Source organism: Tetrao urogallus (assembly GCF_951394365.1).
Source record: "Tetrao urogallus genome assembly, chromosome: 5".
In the NCBI taxonomy this organism is placed as follows: Eukaryota; Metazoa; Chordata; class Aves; order Galliformes; family Phasianidae; genus Tetrao; species Tetrao urogallus.
Window position 1 is genome coordinate 20,076,488 of NC_136818.1, and position 20,419 is coordinate 20,096,906.

General features: G+C 39.8%; 1 protein-coding gene across 1 annotated transcript; it reads right to left on the minus strand.

The window, feature by feature from the left end:
- Positions 1-1,851: 1,851 nt before the first annotated feature.
- Positions 1,852-20,419, minus strand: SLC25A24 (solute carrier family 25 member 24; the record flags this gene model as incomplete). The annotated part of the gene is made up of 10 exons (XM_079536550.1): positions 1,852-2,030; positions 2,372-2,522; positions 3,648-3,815; positions 4,681-4,788; positions 5,904-6,056; positions 6,438-6,596; positions 9,153-9,264; positions 9,781-9,868; positions 10,907-11,033; positions 20,237-20,419. 10 exons carry the CDS (start codon positions 20,417-20,419, stop codon positions 1,852-1,854), a joined length of 1,428 nt encoding a protein of 475 aa, XP_079392676.1.

A 20,419-nucleotide genomic window follows, 5' to 3' on the forward strand; every position in this document is an offset into this window, starting at 1 on the left:
CAAAAGACACAGCCAAAGCTGTCATTTTCTAAAATCTGATAAAACATTTTATAATACAAATCTTAGGAAGTAATGTATCAGTTTATGAAGATAAAAAACAATCATGGAAGCACTGATCACAGACATACATCTGATCTGCTGACTGAAGAACACGGCCCAGTTTTCCACACAAGGAACAAAGGGCACTTGTTGATGCGTTTGATTTTGTGTATACACACACATACACATGGGGCAGCTGTGTGTGTTTGGCTTCATGTGTACACATAGAGACCCTCAAAGGCCTTACAGGAACTTAGCATAGGATCTAAGTTCTTCCTGCAGCAATCCAATTTCAGGAAGTGGTCAAAGAGAAGTGTTTTTTGAAGGTCAAGTTGAGTATAAAAATTATCTCTGTAGATTTGGGATTACTGTAAATATAGAATTAAGACATCATATAGACTGCAGAAAAAGCATAACAAAGGAGTTCAGCAGTAATTGTTTTTCTTACCTCAATATCTGGGACTGAAGGCCACTGAAATAAGACAAATCATACCACCAGCCCCAGCTCCACAACCCTCCAAGAAATAAAGGAAGCGGCTTATACATGGAAATACCTATTTTCTACATGGAGGAAGTGCTGCTTTCGTTTTCTTCTTTAAATGAGGAACTGTTTCTCAAGTACTTACAAGTTCCCTGTGTGTGCGCTTCACTTGCTTTATTAACATGAACCTGATGGACATTAGAGAGCTGCAGTTCCATTTGGTCACACAGACAAAATGCTTGAGTATTTCATGACCCAAATTTCATACACAGCACACAAAACTGTGAGGGAAAGCGGATTTGTCCTTCATGACAAGCCTTTAAAAACTTTACATAATAACACAATCCCTTATTTGCTAAAAGCACAAAGGGGACTGTAACCCTTTGATGCTAAGGGAAGAAATTATGAACAAGAAGCCTTTTGCTCTTCAAGGCAGCTATGATGAGCTTGAATTCTTGTCCAAGTCAGTTTCTTCCAACACAGCCAACAGCTAATTCATCGCTAGCTTAATACTGGATCCTTCACCTCATTTTTAAACAGTAACTTACACTTGTAGGAATGGATCCAGTAATCCAGTACGCTTTTTCTGTTTCTGTATACTGGTTCTATAAGACATCTAACTGCAATCGAGAGCTTGTCATGCTAGCATTTACAAGTGCGAAAGCAGGTCCAAAGAAGCAAGATACCAAAATCATTGACTGCATTACAAAAAACACAATATAAATCAATTGAGGTATTCTAGATACCGTGGAACAGTAGTTTTTCAGGCTCATATTCATTATAGAAAAAACAGGTTAACTTGAAAATAAAGGTGGTGGGCTACATTTAATGTGTTACACTATTCCTTCCTGTATCTAAGGTAACAATGTTCAGAACTTAGATTGCCTTCAAAAATAATGATATTAAGTGCTTACTTCTAGAAGTGCAAAATGTTTTCTGTGAATGGCTTGAGGACAGGCAGCATGACAAAACAAAGTCACTTTCATCAATTCAGTATCAAGGCAGTATGAACTTCTTCTACCTTTGGTTTCATGTGAGACAAGTTCAGTTAGAGAAGACAAAAGAGTAAAATATGCATGATTATATGAATATGTAGGCATACAGTTGATTTAAATATATAGGTTTTTTTTTCCTCAATTTAGTGACATTAAAGTGCAACAAAGGTATCTGTTTACAAATGGTGTACAAGAAATTAAGTTTCCTCCCACTGGAGAATAAAAACAGAAGTCGCAGCATCTCTCCACAGTCTCTAATTGTAAGAACAGATTACTGAAGAAATCATTTTTGTTCTGTTAATTCCAATCAAATTAGAAATATCTCACCTTTCTACTTCAAGCTATTCCTAAATTCTGCTTCATTTTTTCATACACAACGTAACTGATACTGACAGCTGGAAGAACTTTCATAAAATTAGGGGCTATGCCCCTATAAAGTCCTTGGATTCCTTCTGTAGCAACAATTTTTTGAAAGAGGCTGACCATGTTTAGCTGTGGAGCTCCTTCCACCGACGCTAAAATAAGATGACAACGTTATTGAACAGTTGCAGCAATATCACAATTCTTCAGCAAGTATTAAACATCTGAGTAGCTAGCTTATCATTTTCAGGGCCAACAATTAAAATTTACATCTTCGCAGCAAATCTCTTTAATCCCTAGATATTCCAGAGAGATCCATGTGCCTAAATCCCACTAAAATGCATTACTTACCTGCGTATCAGATAAACTCTTAATTCTTCAAGCTTTTTCTTTTTTTTTTTTTTAAATCCTTCATGCCCACATCCCTGCTACAGCTGACACAAATAACCTCATTTCAATGAGAACACACACACATTTTCAGAACAATTGGACTCACCTTGAGCCTGCATGCGTGTCCTGACAAGAGCAAGAGGGTAACTGGCTAACTGCCCACATGTGCTGGAAACAGTACCACATCCCAGTAACACAAAAACCCCTGGGTTAGCAGAGCTTGATGCATAGTGTTCTAGCCATGTAGTCTTTAAGAGCTGTCAAGATAAAAGGTTAAATAATAAGACAAGATATCTACATTTGAAAAAGTAAATAAATGTTTACTCTTAAGATCTGTTACTGGTTTCATCCTGGAAAAGCATAAAGTTCACTAAAAGCACAAATCTATGACTGGAGTAAAGACTACACACAAAAACCTCTGCATGTGGTAAAGGACTGCGGACTACAGCAGTTAGTGCCAGGAAAAAGATTCCTTAAATACCATGACACAACACCAGGCAGCAGTGCCCATGCTCTAGTTAACACCTGGGAAGGAACGACCCATCATGTCATCAGGCACAACAGAAACTCATACAACCAGGCATGCCACTCCATGCAAAATTAGAGATGCAAACCATAGGACAGAACTTCCATACAGCTTGGAAAACACTTGCTGAAGCAATTCTGCTGACTCTAACTACTACTGTATCACAACAAGACTTCTAAACTAAAATAAAATTAGCCCATGCATATTAGTTACTTGACATATTCTGAAGCAACACTCAATAAGTGAAGGTAGACAGAACATTTTAATTGGTGCTGATGAGCGTAAGGTGCCAGTTCTTTAAAGGAAACAGCGCAGTGTTTCAAACTCATCACAAGAACAACATGTTGGCTACAAAGAATTCTGTTGACATGCAAAAATACGTAAGGAGTTCAAATTACTATAATTCAACTACAAATCAAAAATAGCAAAAAATGAGATAGCTGCAGGACAGGTAACTTAATATGAACACTAGTCAAGTTTTTAAGGCTCAGGTTTGCAATATAAAGGTTATGTTCCCAGCCAATGGGGTCATTTGGTTACACAAGAGTGTTCTGTTAGCAAAATCTAATACACTTTAACCTTACAAGCACACTTCTTGTCTGACAGAATGGAAGAAAAGAGTCCTGTGTGTTAGATGAAACCACTGCACATAATGACCAGTCTGTACAGGATCCCTCCAAAGGCAGCAAAAAATGACAGAACTGCAAGTCTGGTGAGTTCAGTAACAATTCCCATTTACCAGGGTAACTGTAACATTACAGATGTATTATAAATCTGACTGAGTAACAGTAACCAATTACTCTGTTCAAAGATTAGTAGATGTTCCATGAACATACAGTCAGCCATCTGAACTCACCTCATAAACAGCAAGGTCAATCCCAGCATAAGGAATTATACCCAAAATGTTAGGAATATAGCCTTTGTAGAAGGCCTTTGCACCTTCTCTTTTCAAGATCTTCTTAGCACAGTCAAACATCCCAGAATATTGCCCTGTTTTACCCACAGCCAACCTGGTCTTTAAAACCTGAAGGGAAGAATCAGTAGTCTTAGTTACATAAGTATTTATTACTGTAGTTTCTAAATACAGGAAAACACAATATGTACCTGCTTATTCCATTTTCTGGAACTGCTTTAAATTTGGAAGTACAAGTCTTCGTTATGACTACTACTGTTAAAGGCTGACTAAGGGTAAGCTTCTTCAGATTTTATCACTAATGCAGAATACCACAAACATTATACACTAGCTTACAATTTAGTACCAAAATATACAGAAATATGTCCCACAGAGAAAAGACTAGTTAATCCATCAAATCTCTGCAGTAGCTGTTTTATTCTTCCTCCACATCCAGCTCCTCATCTGACTTGCCTCCCTATCATAATACAACTTCATCAGCTCTGTTCCAGACAAGATCATTCCTTGCTTATGCATATAGTGGGAAAGATATAGGCCCAATTCAGAAACAAGTCTGAATATGTACTTAATGCATTATGGGATTTCTTTTCCCAAACTAGATTCCAATGACACATTTAATTGCATATTTCAAAAAGGACATTCACACAAAATGCAATCATACAATACAATAACCCAGATTTCTGGTGTGCACACACAAAGAAGTGATACCAACACCTGGATTCCCAGCATCTTTTAATAAGCAAAAGATACCTTAAAAGGACAGCTATACAAACAGAAAAATGACAGCTATCAACTAGAACAGCATCTATTCTAAAGTATCTAGTGCTGCAATCCTGAAAGGAAGTTAAAAGTAAAAATAACGACATAGGATAAAAGAGTGTACGTACGTATTGTATTCCTACAATAATTTCAAGTGCAAAAATGCCCAACCAGACATTTGGCAGATTCTAATGGAAGCAAATTCTCTGCTACTAACCTCCATGGGATAAATAGAAGTTTGTGCTGTTGCCCCGGCTAGAGAACCCGATACAAATCTTTCAATGGTGCCTAAATTTCCATCATCTTTAGTGAGTATCTTCTTATACTGTGAAGATAAAGCACATAAAACATCACATGCTTTTTACAAGATGCAAGAGTTCCACTAGAGTTAGGAGTACAATAGAACATGCCTTTTCAAGCTTCACTTATTTTTTCCACACACTAATAGTTGCATTTACAAACCCAACAAAGTTAGCACTACCCTTACTCCATCATCAATGATTCACAAAAGAGGTAACTATTCTAACATGCAAAGATGTTGTACATTAAAGGCACCAGTCACTCACACTACTGTCCAGTACTCCACAAACAGCGTACAGTGTGCTGCCCAGACAAAGAGGGCTCTGACTCCCTCACAGATCAAGATATCCAGATGGAGAACAAAAGCTCAGCTCATATGGACACCAGCAGAGATACATACAGTATCATTCAGGACAAACACTATCATGCAGGGACACAGCCAATGTCTGCTCCCAAAAGGGTGGGCAAGAGGAAGGAACAGAATGCTCACAGTTTCTCTACAGAATTTACATCTGTCACTCAGTCTTGCAATTCCCCAAAATTTGATTTTTGTTAATTTTATTTCATTGTTGTACAAAAACATGAAATACATTAATATAGTCTTGCTTAGGCAAAAGGGAAGAAAAAAAAAAAAAAAGCAATGATCAGTTAACTACATCAGAACTGTAGTTCATTTTCTAAAGGAGGATTAGGCCTTAACACGATGTGTAAAGCTGATTCTGAGGTAAATATAACTCTGAAATCCAGGGTGAGGGCATCTCATGCACCACTGTGATATTTGACTTAAAAAGAATCCTATTCAAACCCAGTCAGTGTAACATGCTACAGTTTCGGTTGTTCTCACTTTGAAGCTAAAAACGAGATTAACTCAGTACATTGTATCCTATGAAGTTACGAAAACTGAAGGATAGCTTAAAATTTATGACAGATTTAATCTACACTGCTTATAAAAGTCAATGGCCAAATCAGGAAAACAAGATTTTAAATAGCCTGTGTTTTCTGCTAGTTAAAACCTGAGTTATTCTACATTACTATCACAAAATCCCCAACCACAACACTAACTCCTATACAACACAACAGTGTACATAATAAACAGTAAGAATGATACACTACTACTTCCATTTCTATTTAGCATCCTACCTGTTCATAAGCCCAGAACTTAATAGCTGTCTCAGGAGCTATTTTGACAACATTTACACCATTTCCCCTCCAGAGTGATCGAACACCACCTTCTTTCAACATTTGCTTAAAACCACTGGCAATATTCATTTTGTTTGATTTTGAACCATGAACCTAAAAAGAAAAAAACAAAAACAAAAAAACCAACAGAGTAAGGGACAGTGCTCTGATTAGCCTGTAAAACTCATCACCTAAAGCAGCCAGTCACTGCATAAATACATCAACTAGCAAAAAAAAAAAAAAAAAAAAGAAAAAAAAAGAAAAAATTCACCATTGAAAATTTTATTTTAATTGCACAAGTAGTATAATATTTGGCTTACATTTTTGCTGATATCAATGTGGAAAACACTAATGGGCACAAAATATAGAGTGTGTTAAAACACAACCAGATCTCCAGAATTTAAATACTCTATTTGGCCATCAACTTTTTGTTACAGGTCTCTAAAACTGAGATGATAAAATGGAAATGAAGAAGTTCTTAGACACTGCACCTACCTGCATCATTACTTTTAGACGATCTAAAGGTGCTGTACCTGTTCGAGAGATAGCACCAGCCACTCCTCCTGCTAAGAGCTGCTTCCACCACTGTCCACTCTTTTTCTCTTCCTCTGTGAACTCATCTGGAACAGTCAAACTATCTCCAATATCCAGCACCTATTAGAATCCAAAGCAAAGGGCTGCAAATAACCATCTTACTCCACTACCTCGTTTTTACCAACAGCGCTAATTCCAAATTTACCTACCAGCTAAGAGCAGAAATAAAATGCTAGTTCAACATAAGTGAATTAGTTTGCATTCAAAAAATCAACTTGCTACATATTGCTATTGCTATTCAATGAACAGTATTTTTAATTACTTCTAAACAGATATTGAGCAATATACCACATACCCACCATTTCAAAGACTGCACCATCATCATTAAAAATTACGACAAATTTCTGTCTTGAGTATGACCCAAACAAAGACATCCTGTCATGATCAGTAAACGTTTTCAGAGAGCACTAAGGCTCAAATGCTTACTGTCAAAGCTAACCTTTCACCAGACAGTCTTCTAGGATTAGCTTAGTAATCTCTTAAGGACACTAACAAGAGATTTCTCTCTCATGCTAATGCATTCACACATACGTGGGATTTTTTCTCCCTCCTACTGACATCTTAAACTAATAATTTTATAGTTGATATATCAGAATATTCAATTCCCAGTAGCTGTTGTGTATTGGCTTATAAAATGACTGTTCTAAGAAGTTTCCTCTCATTAGCAGTTACTCTGAAATACATATTAATGACTTCTATTCAGCTATACAAGTTTGACATTTCTTTAACCGTTGCATCTTTGTGCTAACATTCAATATGATCAAAGAAGATTCCAGTATTATGCCTTGGACAGCTTTATCACTGAAGTCTGTGTTAATTGAACGTGTCACTTAATGGATTCTTTGCTCTTCATGTCATTTATAAGCACGATAAAAACAGAACAATTGCACCAGAGATAATGAAAAGCTAATACTAGGCATAAAGAAAGCCTACAAAGAATCAGGAATGTTTCTATAAATGATAACAAGTACTGACCAGAAAGTATGTTAACTCACAAACCCATTTTTATTGCTGCTGATGTTGAGTTCAGACAATACACCCTAGTGAGATCTCTGTTAAGCAGGCTGACAACTGACTTGCTCGTTCAGACGGTAAAAATTGCAGTATGCAGATTATACATAAATTATTATGTAGATTACCCACAACTGGGGTAAGACTTAACTAGTCTGGGTATTGAACATGAAACAGATTTAAGAGAAAATCTTGTTTTTTCTGACATCCATGATTTCCAAATAAGGTGTCATCAGTTACTCAACAACAAATGGAGTCAGCAAAGTATCCATCAGAACTCTCAAAGTATAAAACCAATAGATTTTACAGATACTATATGCATATCTACCGGAGTTTAAACAATATATCTACTCACCCCTAAATGCAACTTTAATAACTAAATCTAGCTTTAACTTCTTTTTTCTTAAATTTAGGAGAGATTTATAACCAAAGACCACAACTATCTTAATAATTGCCAGTGCAGCTATCTCCTCAGAAGATTCTGACAGCAATTAAAATTACATAATTATAAAAGTATACAATTAAAAAAAGCAAACAGTTTCAAGAGCTGTCAGCCAGTCACGTGACATCTCACATCTGCTCTTATCTGAAGCACCAGCTGTGTTACTGCATAGCTGGATTTTGCTTGCTGAGATAACTGGGTCATAACTGAGCCCAAACCAGAACATTACAAGAGACATCTATACTCTTTCCTTAGGAATAATTAAGGACATTCCATAATAACAAAAATAGATAAATAATAAATAATGAAATTAATAATTAAAAAATAGCTCTTATATTTAAAAGTGATACAAAGCACAAGCTGGGACCAAGCCTATCTGATCACAAAGCAGCACTCCAAGCACTTTTCTTCAGCAAACAGGAACCTAGTTTCTTTCTGGCAAGCACAACTGAATTTAGTCTGCGCAGTGTGAGCTGCTCAAATGTTTCACATCTCAGACTGTTTTTTATTATGGAAGTGCTGACCAGTCCCTTAAAGCATGATTGGTCTCAATACGCTCAAAGAAATTCATCTTCACCTAACTTTACAGATTATTCCATAACTATACAGATTACCCTTCCCTGTACCAGAAAAACAAAGTAAAGTGGATTGTTACTGGCTTATTTACCTTATTATTCTTTGTTTAAAGTCAGCCACTAAGATGGTAAGAGCTCCATTCAATGCTAACCTAAAAAACTGTCTGCTTGTTGCTGTATATCCCATCATTCTTAAAGGAAATTCCATAACACCGAACAAGGCAAGAACGTATACAAAGTAGACAAAGACAGCTGTGATTTTATGGTAATGATAATATTACTAGAGAAATGCAATTACTGAACTGACTTCAACACAGGAGTTAAAATGTTTCCATGTATGTTTCAACACATCAAGAGCACTGAACATAAGAATGTAATGTAATGTTGAAGAGAATGCTTAATGTTATTACTACCTTCTATGGAGTATCTCCAAGAGAAAGATTTCCTTCTAAGAATTACTGGCAATTAAAAGGTAACTGAAGAATCTTTCAAATGCACAAAATATAACTGAAGTTGTTATGCTCAATACTATAAGTTGCCCTAGCAGAAACAAACTTAAAAGATGCACTAAATTGAAGTTGAACTTACAGTGGAATGTTTCCAGTATCGGATTATTTCCTCTATGTCCGTAGCAGGGTTAAACATAAAATGATCTCTCCACTCATTCCAATCTACTGACATTGTTCCGTCAGCATCAATACTAAAAAACAAAACACAAACAGAACAAAAACCAGCTAAGAAAACAGACTTTGTTTGAAATATTGGCCATCACAGTGATCCATTCTACAGACAATATATAGAGACTTCAAGGGTAAATCTGCCACGGTATTTCAATACCATACATTTCTTATTCAAGTGTATCTAGCATTCTCTATTGTAAATTAGATACAGATATAGATACAATATATAGATATATATATAAGATACAGATACAATAGAAACAACCTTTGTTTCTAACAATATTTGTATAGAAATGAGGTATAAACATTCCCCTCCCAAAATCGTATGCTAAAACAGGGTTATATGCTAGAACAGGGTTATATGTTCCTGGGTTATATGGCATAACCCAAGAACAGATGGAAAGCGAGAATTCCTATATATGCACTACTGAAGTTACCAACACCATTTCCAAGTTACAAATCCATTCAATTGCTGCATTCTCTGAATTATAAGAAATATGAAGAACATAAAGAAGCTCAGAATATTAATTCCTGACCTTTGCAGGATCTTTTCTGCCTGTTTTTCTGAAATGTTTATACCCAGTATCTTGAGGGACTGGACAACTTCTGATGGCTCAATTTTTCCTTGAAACATAAAAAGAAAGATAATGATATATACAATACGGAGTCCACTGGGCTTAATACATTAGTCTGAGACTGCCTCGAGAGACTGAATGTGCTCAAGTCTGTGGAGTCAGACAACATACATGACAGAGCCCTAAAGGAACTGACTAATGTGGTTGCCAGTCTGCTCTCCATCATACTTGAAAAGCTGGGGCCATCAGGGCTGGAGCACCTCATGAAGACAGACTGAAGGACCTGGGCTTGTTCAGCCTGGAGAAGAAAAGGCTGTGGGGAGATCTCCCTGTGGCCTTCCTATTTAAAGGGAGATTATAAATAGAAGGGAAATCAACTTTTTATACAGGTAATAGGACAAAAGGAATGGTTTTAAACTAATCCAAACCTCCCCTCCTTTAGATGTCAGGGGGAAGTTTTTCTCCTGAGAGAGCGGAGAGGCGCTGGAACAGGCTGCCCACAGAGGTTTTGGGTGCCTCTGGAAGTTTTTAAGGCCAGCTGGGATGGAGCCCTGGGCAACCTGATCCAGTACATGATCTAGCAGTTGGCAACTTTGCCTATGGCAGAGGGATGGGACCTTGATGATCTTGAGGTCCCTTCCAACTCAAACCATTCAATGTTTCTAATATTCTATAACATCTACACAACAGCAAAAGATTATTTAAGAATTTCAACAGAGGCAATGCATTTTTATTATCTAAGGACAGAGCAAAGGTAAGAACACTAAAATTCTACACCCAAATAAGATACACACAGTAAGTTAATAGTTATTTTATCTGTAATTGATAGACAGTAACTTCCTTATAGCCTTACTCTCTACAAAGCAAAGATACCCAGATGAACAAATCTGGAAAGTAAAAAAAATAAAAGGGAAAAAAAGAGACTTATTTCACCCTACAGAAAACACTAACTGCATTCCTGTTAAGCCAAAGAAATCAAGGATTCCCACACATAATTTTTTGTCTCCAATCTAAACAAAATTTAAGTCAAGATAACTTTGGAAATGTAGTTCCTTCAAACATTTGAACACATCAAATAGCAGCCTACCATCATTGTTTTTGTCCAGGCTCTTAAACGCCAGTTTCATTTTCTTCTCATGATCTTTAAGATACTGCATAAATTCTTCAAAATCTAACTGCCCATCCTGGTTAGTGTCGCCAGCTTTAAAGATTTTCTGTTGGGAGAAAATGTAACATTTGACTTTATGAAATATAGCAACTCACAAGGTAACAACAGCATAACACAGCTGAGGTTTAACATGTACAGTATTGGCCACACTGAGAGTCAAGTCAGGAAAACACAGAGCTAAGACACACTTCAGAGCTCGGTTTTGTCCCCAGAATTTAACAAATTCTTAGTAGCTTCATAATGACAAGAAAAAAAAACAAACTATACTCAAAGATGGCATTAGCTTTTATTCCCAAAACTTGCTTATTCAAACACAAGTTACACTTCCAGGGATCAAACCATCTGTGGAGGACAGCCTGGGAGACATGACAAAATCATGGCAGAAAACAATTCTAAGCCTGCAATTTTCTAGCTCTACTTGAAGTCTACAACATTCCAGTACAATTCCACAGTCTCAGCTATCCTCTTGAATCTAGTGGTCTATTCTGAATTACACTAGCAATTAACTATTTAACTACTGACAAAGAATTCCTCATGACACACACCACAACAACAGTTATCTTCCACTCTTGCATGTGTTTGCTCATAACTGCCCTGCTGATCAGACAGCCTGCATATAAAATTAACTATGAGTTGAACACATTATACAATTGCCAGCACAGCACAAAACACGCCTGAAATACAAAAGCAATGGCATGACTGCCTAGGGCTTATACTTTTCATTCAAAGCACCAAAACAGTGTATCATCTTTATGTGTGAAAATACACTTCACAATAAATGGGAAATTAAAGCAACCTCTCAGGGTGTAACAGCTGAGGCATGTCTGCAAGGGCAAAGCACAGAGGCGAGCAATGCCCAGGCTAGCAAGCTCTGCAGGACATATTAGCTTGGATCTGAAGCCACAGTACAAACTGCTCCTTAAACAGAGCAGTAGACAGCAGCGGGATCAGGACAGAAGGCCCAGCAGCAGTGCTCCAGTGGGCACTGCCCACCCTCTTCACATGCCCACAGTGCCACTGGCTCATCCAACAGGATGCAAAGAACAGGGGAAGGAAGTTCATCCCAACGCTTCTGCTCTAAAACAAAAGATTTGAGGGGAAGTTATGTCCCGTTTCTCCATTTGGGCACTAGTTCCTGTGTTGTTGCTCGGTGTGGGTAATCCCAAGAGGACAATGCACAGTACAAGAGCAATCTGAAAGCATGAGTTACTGAGCACATGAAGGTATATTTACAGCATACGCCAAAAATTCTTCCAAACACCTTCTATTTTGCAAGACTGTCTTGCACAACTGCTAAGTAAATCAGCAGCATTTGCTTGGTCGTTGTAACCAACAAAGTCTGTTTTATTTTACTTTTTTTTTTTTTTTTTTTTTTTTTTTTTTTTTTTTTTAAAACTTCCACCATGACACACCATAATTAGTATAAATCCTCAAAAGGGCAAAGTCTAACAAGATTAGCCTACAGACACCAAACATAAATGAAGCTGAGAATTCTGGTCTGTTTATTGTTTTCAAAAGTGTTCAGACATCCGTAATGTCCCCTTCATCTTTCCTTATCCACACACTAAAAAGTTTAATGTTTAATCTCAAAAAAAAAAAAAAAAAAAAAAAAAAACAAAAAAAAAAACAAAGAAAACCCACCCAAAATGTATAGTACTGATAGGGTTCTCAATTAAAAGGCTAAGGATTATGTGGTACTCAACAGTGAAATATATGGGGCAAATTATTTAGCTCTGATAATGCAGCACACTATGCACAGGGAAATCTATGCAAGATATCACATACTCCAATAAAGGTGTTTGATCTCAGCTGAGAAACATTTCTGTGGTTCTGTCCTTAATATATTCCAGCTTAGCTGTTGATTCTATCAATAACTCATCAACAATAATCTACTCATCAATTCAGTTACATGTAATGCCCACATCCTACAAAAACAAACACATCATATTTACTTAAGTTTATGGATGCATTCCTGACAACCACCTTCTAATAGACAAATCCATCAAAAGAAGTCCATTAAAAATGACTCTTGGCAGAAGGAGCCCCTGCACTGAAGACAACGCCATCCCAACCCTTCACCCAGCACACACAGCATCCTGTATCACATGGTCCTCCCAACCAACTCAGTAGGGGTCAGTTATGTAAACTCTCATCACGGCCAGCTGGTACTGCTCCCTACCTGAGCTACACAAATAGGAAACAAGGAAAGTGTTGTTCTGGCTCAGAGGCACAATAAAACATACGCAACATTCCAATTACAAATCCGCCACTGCTCAGGATGACGTGAGCCAAAGAAAGCGGAAATTCCTCAGAGGTTCACAGAGCCGGCAATTAGCGTGTGTGAAGGGGGCACCTTTCTCTCCATCTGCCCCGCAGGCACACTTCAAGCTGCAGCAGCTAGGAAGCCACGTGCATGAGCCTCCACCTATCCTGGTCCTGCTGTTCTTTTACAAATTTCAAGCCTGTTTGAGCAGAATAGAAACAGCAGGGAACAAAAATGCACGCTGTACCTCAGCAGGCGCACGCACTGTTCCCCCTTTCCTCCCCCAAAGATCTGAAAAGTTAATATAAATAAAAGCTTCTTAAAGCCTGTAAAAATGTACTCTTTATGTAAGTGTTGAAGTTTGAGACTGAAACCCCAAGCCTGGGGGACAAACAGAGCACTCTGAGAAGTGCCTTCCACACAGAGGACAGAAATGGGCCGGTGGGAGCTGCGCGTTCCCTGGGCACAGCCCCAGGAAGCCAGCAGGTGCTGCAGCGAGTGCAGTGCCAGCCCCCACATGCAAACTGCTCACTCACGACACATGCAAAAACTCAGCCCAACTAGATCAGGTCATGCTGGACCACGTCTGCTTGAGTTGTGAGCTCCTCCAAGGAGGGAGATGCCACAGTCTCCCTGGGCAAGCAGTGTTCAGTTACCTCACTGATGTCCAGCAAGCGATCAGACTGCTGCTCCTCATTTCATATACTGCCAGATAAGACATTTCACATAGTTATAACCACTTGTCACCACATCACTTCCTGCTTCAACTACTTCTCCGGTGGAAAACTGGATGCATTTTTAACATAGGCGTGTTTACAACAATGGAGCAGGACCAACTTAGGTGCCAGCTGCTGTGTGCAAGCCCTGGGAACCAGTGCTAAGCGTGCCCAGCACTAACACCTGCCACGTACTGTTGCTACCAGGGAACCACGTCACCCTTCGGTAGACCCAGCCCTGAGTCACAGGAGTTTCTTTTCTTAAGCGCTGACATTTCTTTTCTCATCTAAAAATGTCCACCAAGAAACATAAAGATAATCTGCTATACAGTGGAGCAGTGACCAGAAAGAACTGCTAAGAATTTACAGAGCTACAAATACTTAAAGATCTATTCGGATCATCTTTCATTCTTGCACTGCGGGTCTCCACACATACAGACTACAACACTCCTGTGCTGACCCTGTTTGGCCATGACATTCCTTCCATTTTTACTTTTTATAACAATTCTCTCACTTCTGTTCTTCTGCTTTGTAGTTCGTTACACTCTGCTTTCCAAGTCCTGCACAGCAAGGCTACAGCAATTCGAGAGACCAAAACTAGACAAATAGTGAAGAACTTTCTTACATAAAACATTTTTTCTCCAGAAGGGTTCCTGGATGTGGGAACCTAAGCCAGCGGGTCTGTTGAAAACGTCAGCAAAGTTACAGACCCTAAAAAATCCTGACTTCAAAAGTGTCCCAATGAATTATCAGATCACTCTGTGCCAGTCATGAACTTGAACACACTCACTGCTATAGAAAAGAAAGAAAATGCAAAACAAGCAATCATAGTTCTTTCATGTAGACTTTTCTTTTAAATCTACACTTGAGTTTTCCTATGTTACTTGGTGTAACTGTTTTTGCATTACGTATAAGCCACCACATTCTTCTGGTTACAAAACTGAACTGTGCATGAAGTGGGGCTACTCAGAACAAACAATTGCCTGTATTAGCCTGTTATTACAGCTCATTAATACAACTTCCAAAAAAATTAACAGGAAGAAATCCATCAAGAAATTACTGGGCATTTCTGGCTTCCTATTCTGCTAATTACAAGTAAAAATAAACAGCATTTAAAGACTCAGAATTGCTGCAATTAGCAATTCATTGTTCTGTAATCTACGGATAGAGCTCCAAAGGGCACAGTCACAGATACTGCACAGAAAACAAACCAACACCAAGGTAAGAACAGGGTGTCTTTTGGACACAGAAGATACATGTTTTCTTTCAGTATCCTTCAGATGCTTATCTCAAGGATACTTCTCGGCAGCAATCCTGTCATTCCCTTCATTCCCTTCTCCTCCCTCTATTCTGTTCTTTCCATCTTTGCCTCAAAAATAATTAGCGTCAGTCATTCACATAACTCTGCATTTTGCAATTATAAATGTTTTAGACTGAAATCTACTGGGATCCAGCCGCAACTTGATCACAGGCAGCCTTGGTCTTCTCTGAACACACATCCTCTCATACCAAGAACTGGTATTTTTTTTCTGTTTTTTTTTTTTCCTACCTGTATCTGCCAAGACTACACAAATCCATAACACAAAATGATAATGTGAAACACAGTAGAAAAGTTTATTAAAACCACTCTTGTGACAGAGCATTTGAGGGATAAACACAGAATGAAGCCAAAGGGCCCCAAGATGCACCCACACATTGCTCCAGTCAATGAGTCCCAATAACACTAACAAATAAGACCGCTGTCGAAGTTCAAAAATACCTCCCAGTATCCTGCTTTGAGCAAAGCAATCATTTGCATTACCTCCCTAGAAATCCCACTATATTTTCACATCCCATTCTTATTTGTTCACTTCTTTCCCAAAGGCTATGATGGCATTTAAACAGTACCCAGCAGGTGACACTGTCAGACACCGCCATAAACAAAGCCCCCCATCCTGGTACAGCAGACACGCACTGTTTGCAGTAACAGATCCTTCCATCAGCTACAGTTTCTCCTTCCTGCTCTTTGCCCTCAGCACCTCACTCTGCAGTAGGGAAGGGCGAGCCACAGTCTTCTTACTGGTTCATCGCAGGTAAGAGCAAAATTACAAGTTCCATAAACACAACTGATTACTCCAAGCAGACCATGTTCTGACTGCTGAGAATTCAGTGTCTTTGGTCCCCATTTCCAATACATGGAGGTATCTCATCACACTGCTTCTTCAACTAAAAGGGCCTTCACATAGCTGGGCATAACTAGACTTACATTTCAACCTGACAGACAGACCAAATAAGATCGTACTGTCTCCAGAATGCAGTTATTCATTCCAATACTATCTTCCTATGTCTAGCTCCAGGACTCAACACATAAATAGATCCTGACTGTGAATGGTTGGCTGTTTCTAGCAGAAACTGAAGCTTAAAACATGGAGCTTGCCTCCTGCAGGTTTACTGTAAGGATTGATTGCAACAGAAGGAAAGGGTGAACAAAAATAGTATAACCATGCACACCATGTATGGTGCTCGTATCTAAGAGACTCACTGCATTCTGAAGACACGGGATGAGATCATTTGCGATCTGATATTTAGTATTGCTATCAGACAACTCTCCTAACCCAAATTAACTGTACAATAGCTGCTAAAGTAGTTGTGGAGATCCATCTGATGTTTTCACCACACTGGATTCCTTCTTTGTAGGCGCTGACATACAATGTTAGGAATCTTTTGCAAAGCTTTACAAAGTTATCCTTTCCTAGCAAGTAATATACTACAAAATAAAAAAGGAGTCATCCTGGCAGCCTCTAAGAAGCAGACATTTCGGATTTTTCAGTGGTTTACTTTTCTGTCACACACTGACAGGAGGCAGGTCAAACAGACCGCAAAGGCAGGAGCTTCTGTCACTTTGGGCTAGGATGCCTTTCTATGGAGAAAAAGAATGATTCTTCCTTAAAGAGGAACAAGTTACCTACTCGCAACACATCAATCTGATATCTACTGTGTTACTTCATCTAAAGAGTGTCCCATCATACATTAAACATCAATAAAACTGTCAAGAAAACAGATGAAAGCTTAATTCAAAGGAGCGCACATGTCTATTGCTCGAATGGATAGCAGCTCTGTAACTTCAGAAACCACACAAACTCCTAGAGAGGAATACACATTGTTTCAGTGCAAAGAGAAAAGCAGTAATAAAGCATAATCACTAATTTATAGCATGAAAGCGATGACTTGGGATGAGCCAATAGACTTTGCAGGGAAACAAGTAAGCCATCTGTTGTTTACCAAAAGTTAGCCAGGAGGGAGCAGTGTTCGCCATAAGTACAGTGACCAACACTCCCACGGAGACATGTTTCACTACAAACAGGAGGTTTTTGGAGATCTAACCCAGACTTGCACTTTATCAAGTGAGTGCAAGGCCTGACACCCTGGCTCAGCCACAAGAAAGTGCAGTCTGCTCTTCTATAGGATATCCAAAGGTCTGCTCATACCCACATCGCCATGCTATTGGGCAGGGCAGAACCCTTGGCCACATTTATAATATCGCTCCATTTCATTTCCTTACTCATTAGTTAACAGCAATTATAAGAGTATTTCTGCCTCCCCAAACACAAAGGTGAAGACTATATATGTAACTTCATTAATAAAATGCCTTTTTACCAAGTAGTAAAAAGTTTATTGAATTAAACACCAATCTAGAGCCTGAGATAGGGACTAAGTGGGAGAATGCAGCTTCAAGTAGTGCCTCAAGTAAGAGCACAGGAAGCAGATTAGTTGCATAAAGACAGGAAAGAAAGCAACAGCAAGTCTCACTGAGGCTCTCCTACTATAGGAAGTCTTTTCAAGTAAAAACTATGTGCACCATTGAAATGGTGAGCATATAAATGTTCTAGTGCACTCTAGTAATTGGTTGACCCACCTCAAAAGCCTGATGTGACTCACGGCTGACTCTGTTTACACTGTGTTTCTCAGGAAACTAGAACAGCCCGTTCCTACTCCCCATTACAGCCATGAGGGTGTAGCTTATCTCAATTGATTTCATAGGTTTCACTACCAGTTTGTCCTGCATCAATCAAGGCTTGGACAGACACTTACGTCTGCGCTTTGCATGGAAAACATCATGCGGAACATAAAAATCACTTGGAACTTCACTTATGAGTTGCTCAAAACTTTAGAAACATGTCACTTATGTCTCAGGACTCTCAGTAAACTATGTTGGAAGACCATCCTCATTAACTGTCAGAAAACAGGACACCTATCCCTTTATTGTTCTCTTTAACTAAAAACCCTAGATTGTTACAGTCTAACTGGTACAACAGGTTTTCAACAACGTGTACATAATGTGTGACTGGAGCTTGCGACCAGTTCTCATGGGTAAGCAGACCCAACTGTCCTTCCTTAATCAACCAAGGGCCGAAAATCCAGGTACGCTTATTTCATTACGAAGATGATTTTGACCACAAGCAATATTCAAGTGGAAGTATGCTTATGACTCATTTATACTCTCACAGTAGCACCATTCAACTCACACAAGACCTGCAGGATACTTCTCCTTCAAGCATCTAAGGCAGAGAGTTACATATATCAAGAGGGAGGAAAGCAGACCAAAACCTCTGGAAGGAATAAGGAGTGTGCCAGAATTAGCACAAGGTCACTGAAATTGAATGGCTTACCCAACTTATCTCTGAGCACTCTTGTCAAAATTTAAGTTCACCTCTCTCATCCTCTACCAGAATCTACACAATGGCTAACTATGGCACAGTACTGGGACTCTGTCTGACTGCTCTTGATATTGAAATAAAGAACAGCACCATTAAAGTAACAACTCAAGCACAGACCTCTGCTGTCCCTGTTTAGCCCACCACACCTACATCTGACTTGCAGAAGTACAACTGAAGTCCAAATTCCTCCATGTCGTTTGGAAGTTATGTCTGCTGAAAGATGTATGAAGCCAGACAACACTGCTTAAGCATCAGTGCGCACCACCATCAGCATGAGTCCAAGCCATACATCTCACATGACCGCAGATACAAGTTACCTGCTTTCCAAAATAATTTTCATGTCCATGTACCAGTTCTGTTTCCTAATGAAAGATCGGCACAAGAAAAAGTGTTACAACTGCTAAAATTAACGGAGCCCACTGAAGACAACTTCAACAGCTTCAGTAAACAATACCTTATAAAGAGATAAAAGTGAAACCTAGAAGCTGCTCCTATAATGCAGACTTGCTTTATCACACAAATACTTCCACCCTCAGAATTGGGCATTAAATGATTTTACATTCTGATCCTGAGGCATCATCGAAAACAACTAGAAAACAGAAGTTTCTCATCCAGGTGCAGATCAGATTTGGCAGCGTAAGAGCACTTCAGCACTTGATTACTCAAGTTTTACTGACTTAGGCAGAAACCATTCATAAAAGGGAATAGAAAAACATCGCAGTCACAGAATGATAGTACTGACTGGGTTGGGAGGGACCTAAAAGATAATTGGGCTCCAACCCCCTGCCATGGGTTAGCTGGCACCTGACAGCTCCAGCTGCCCAGGGCCCCACCCAAGCTGGACTTGAGGAACTCCATGAATGGGGCATCCACAGCTTCTCTGGACAGCCTGTGCCAGGGCCTCACTGCCTCAGAATAAAGATTTTTTTTCCTAACACCTAACCTAGAACTCCCCTCTTTTGGTTTTAAGCCATCACAGTCATTGTAGAACCTGCAGAACAAAGTGAGAGCTGTATCTGTTCAGCGGTCACAAGGTTACCGCTATACTCAAGCGCTTTTACACGCAGGAGCTGTGACACCAGCTGCCACCGCGTGCCGATGGAGAGCTGGGCTCACCCGCTTGTTCTGACACTGCTGCCAGCTGCCACACGACTGAAACGGAATCTTACCTACCCACTGGCCACACACTTACTCTGACCTAGATCGTGCAAACAGCGACTGACACCACAGCCGTGAGCTACATCCTTCCCCGCGCTGGGACACCATCGCACACCACGCAATACGGGCCAAGGAAGTGCAGAAGTGATGAGCGATGACTAAGCTAGGCCAAGCCCGTCTGGCAACAGAACCACCGGCTGCTACGCTCTGAATAGCGTTTGCACTCGAGTTACCACACTTACAACCGTACAGCACAGCTCCCGGAGCAGGCCCGAAGCCGGCGGCACACGGCTGCGTCTCGGGCAGCCCCGGCTCCGGGCAGCCCCCGTGGGCAGCGCCGCCTCTCAGCGACCCTCGGAACGAGGCGCGGGCTGCGGGAGGGACCGCCTCGAGAAGGGCCGCGCCGCGCTCCTACCTCCTCCGCCTCCTTGCCCAGCGGGATGCCCATGGCTTGGAGGCCCGTCTGGAGCTCGGCGATGTCCACCCTCCCATCCTCGTTGAGGTCCAGCTTCTTGAAGAGGTTGGCGTACCGCGAGTCGCCATCCCGGCTCCCGTCGCAGGCGGCGGGCAGAGCGAAGAAGCGCAGGAGCGGCAGCAT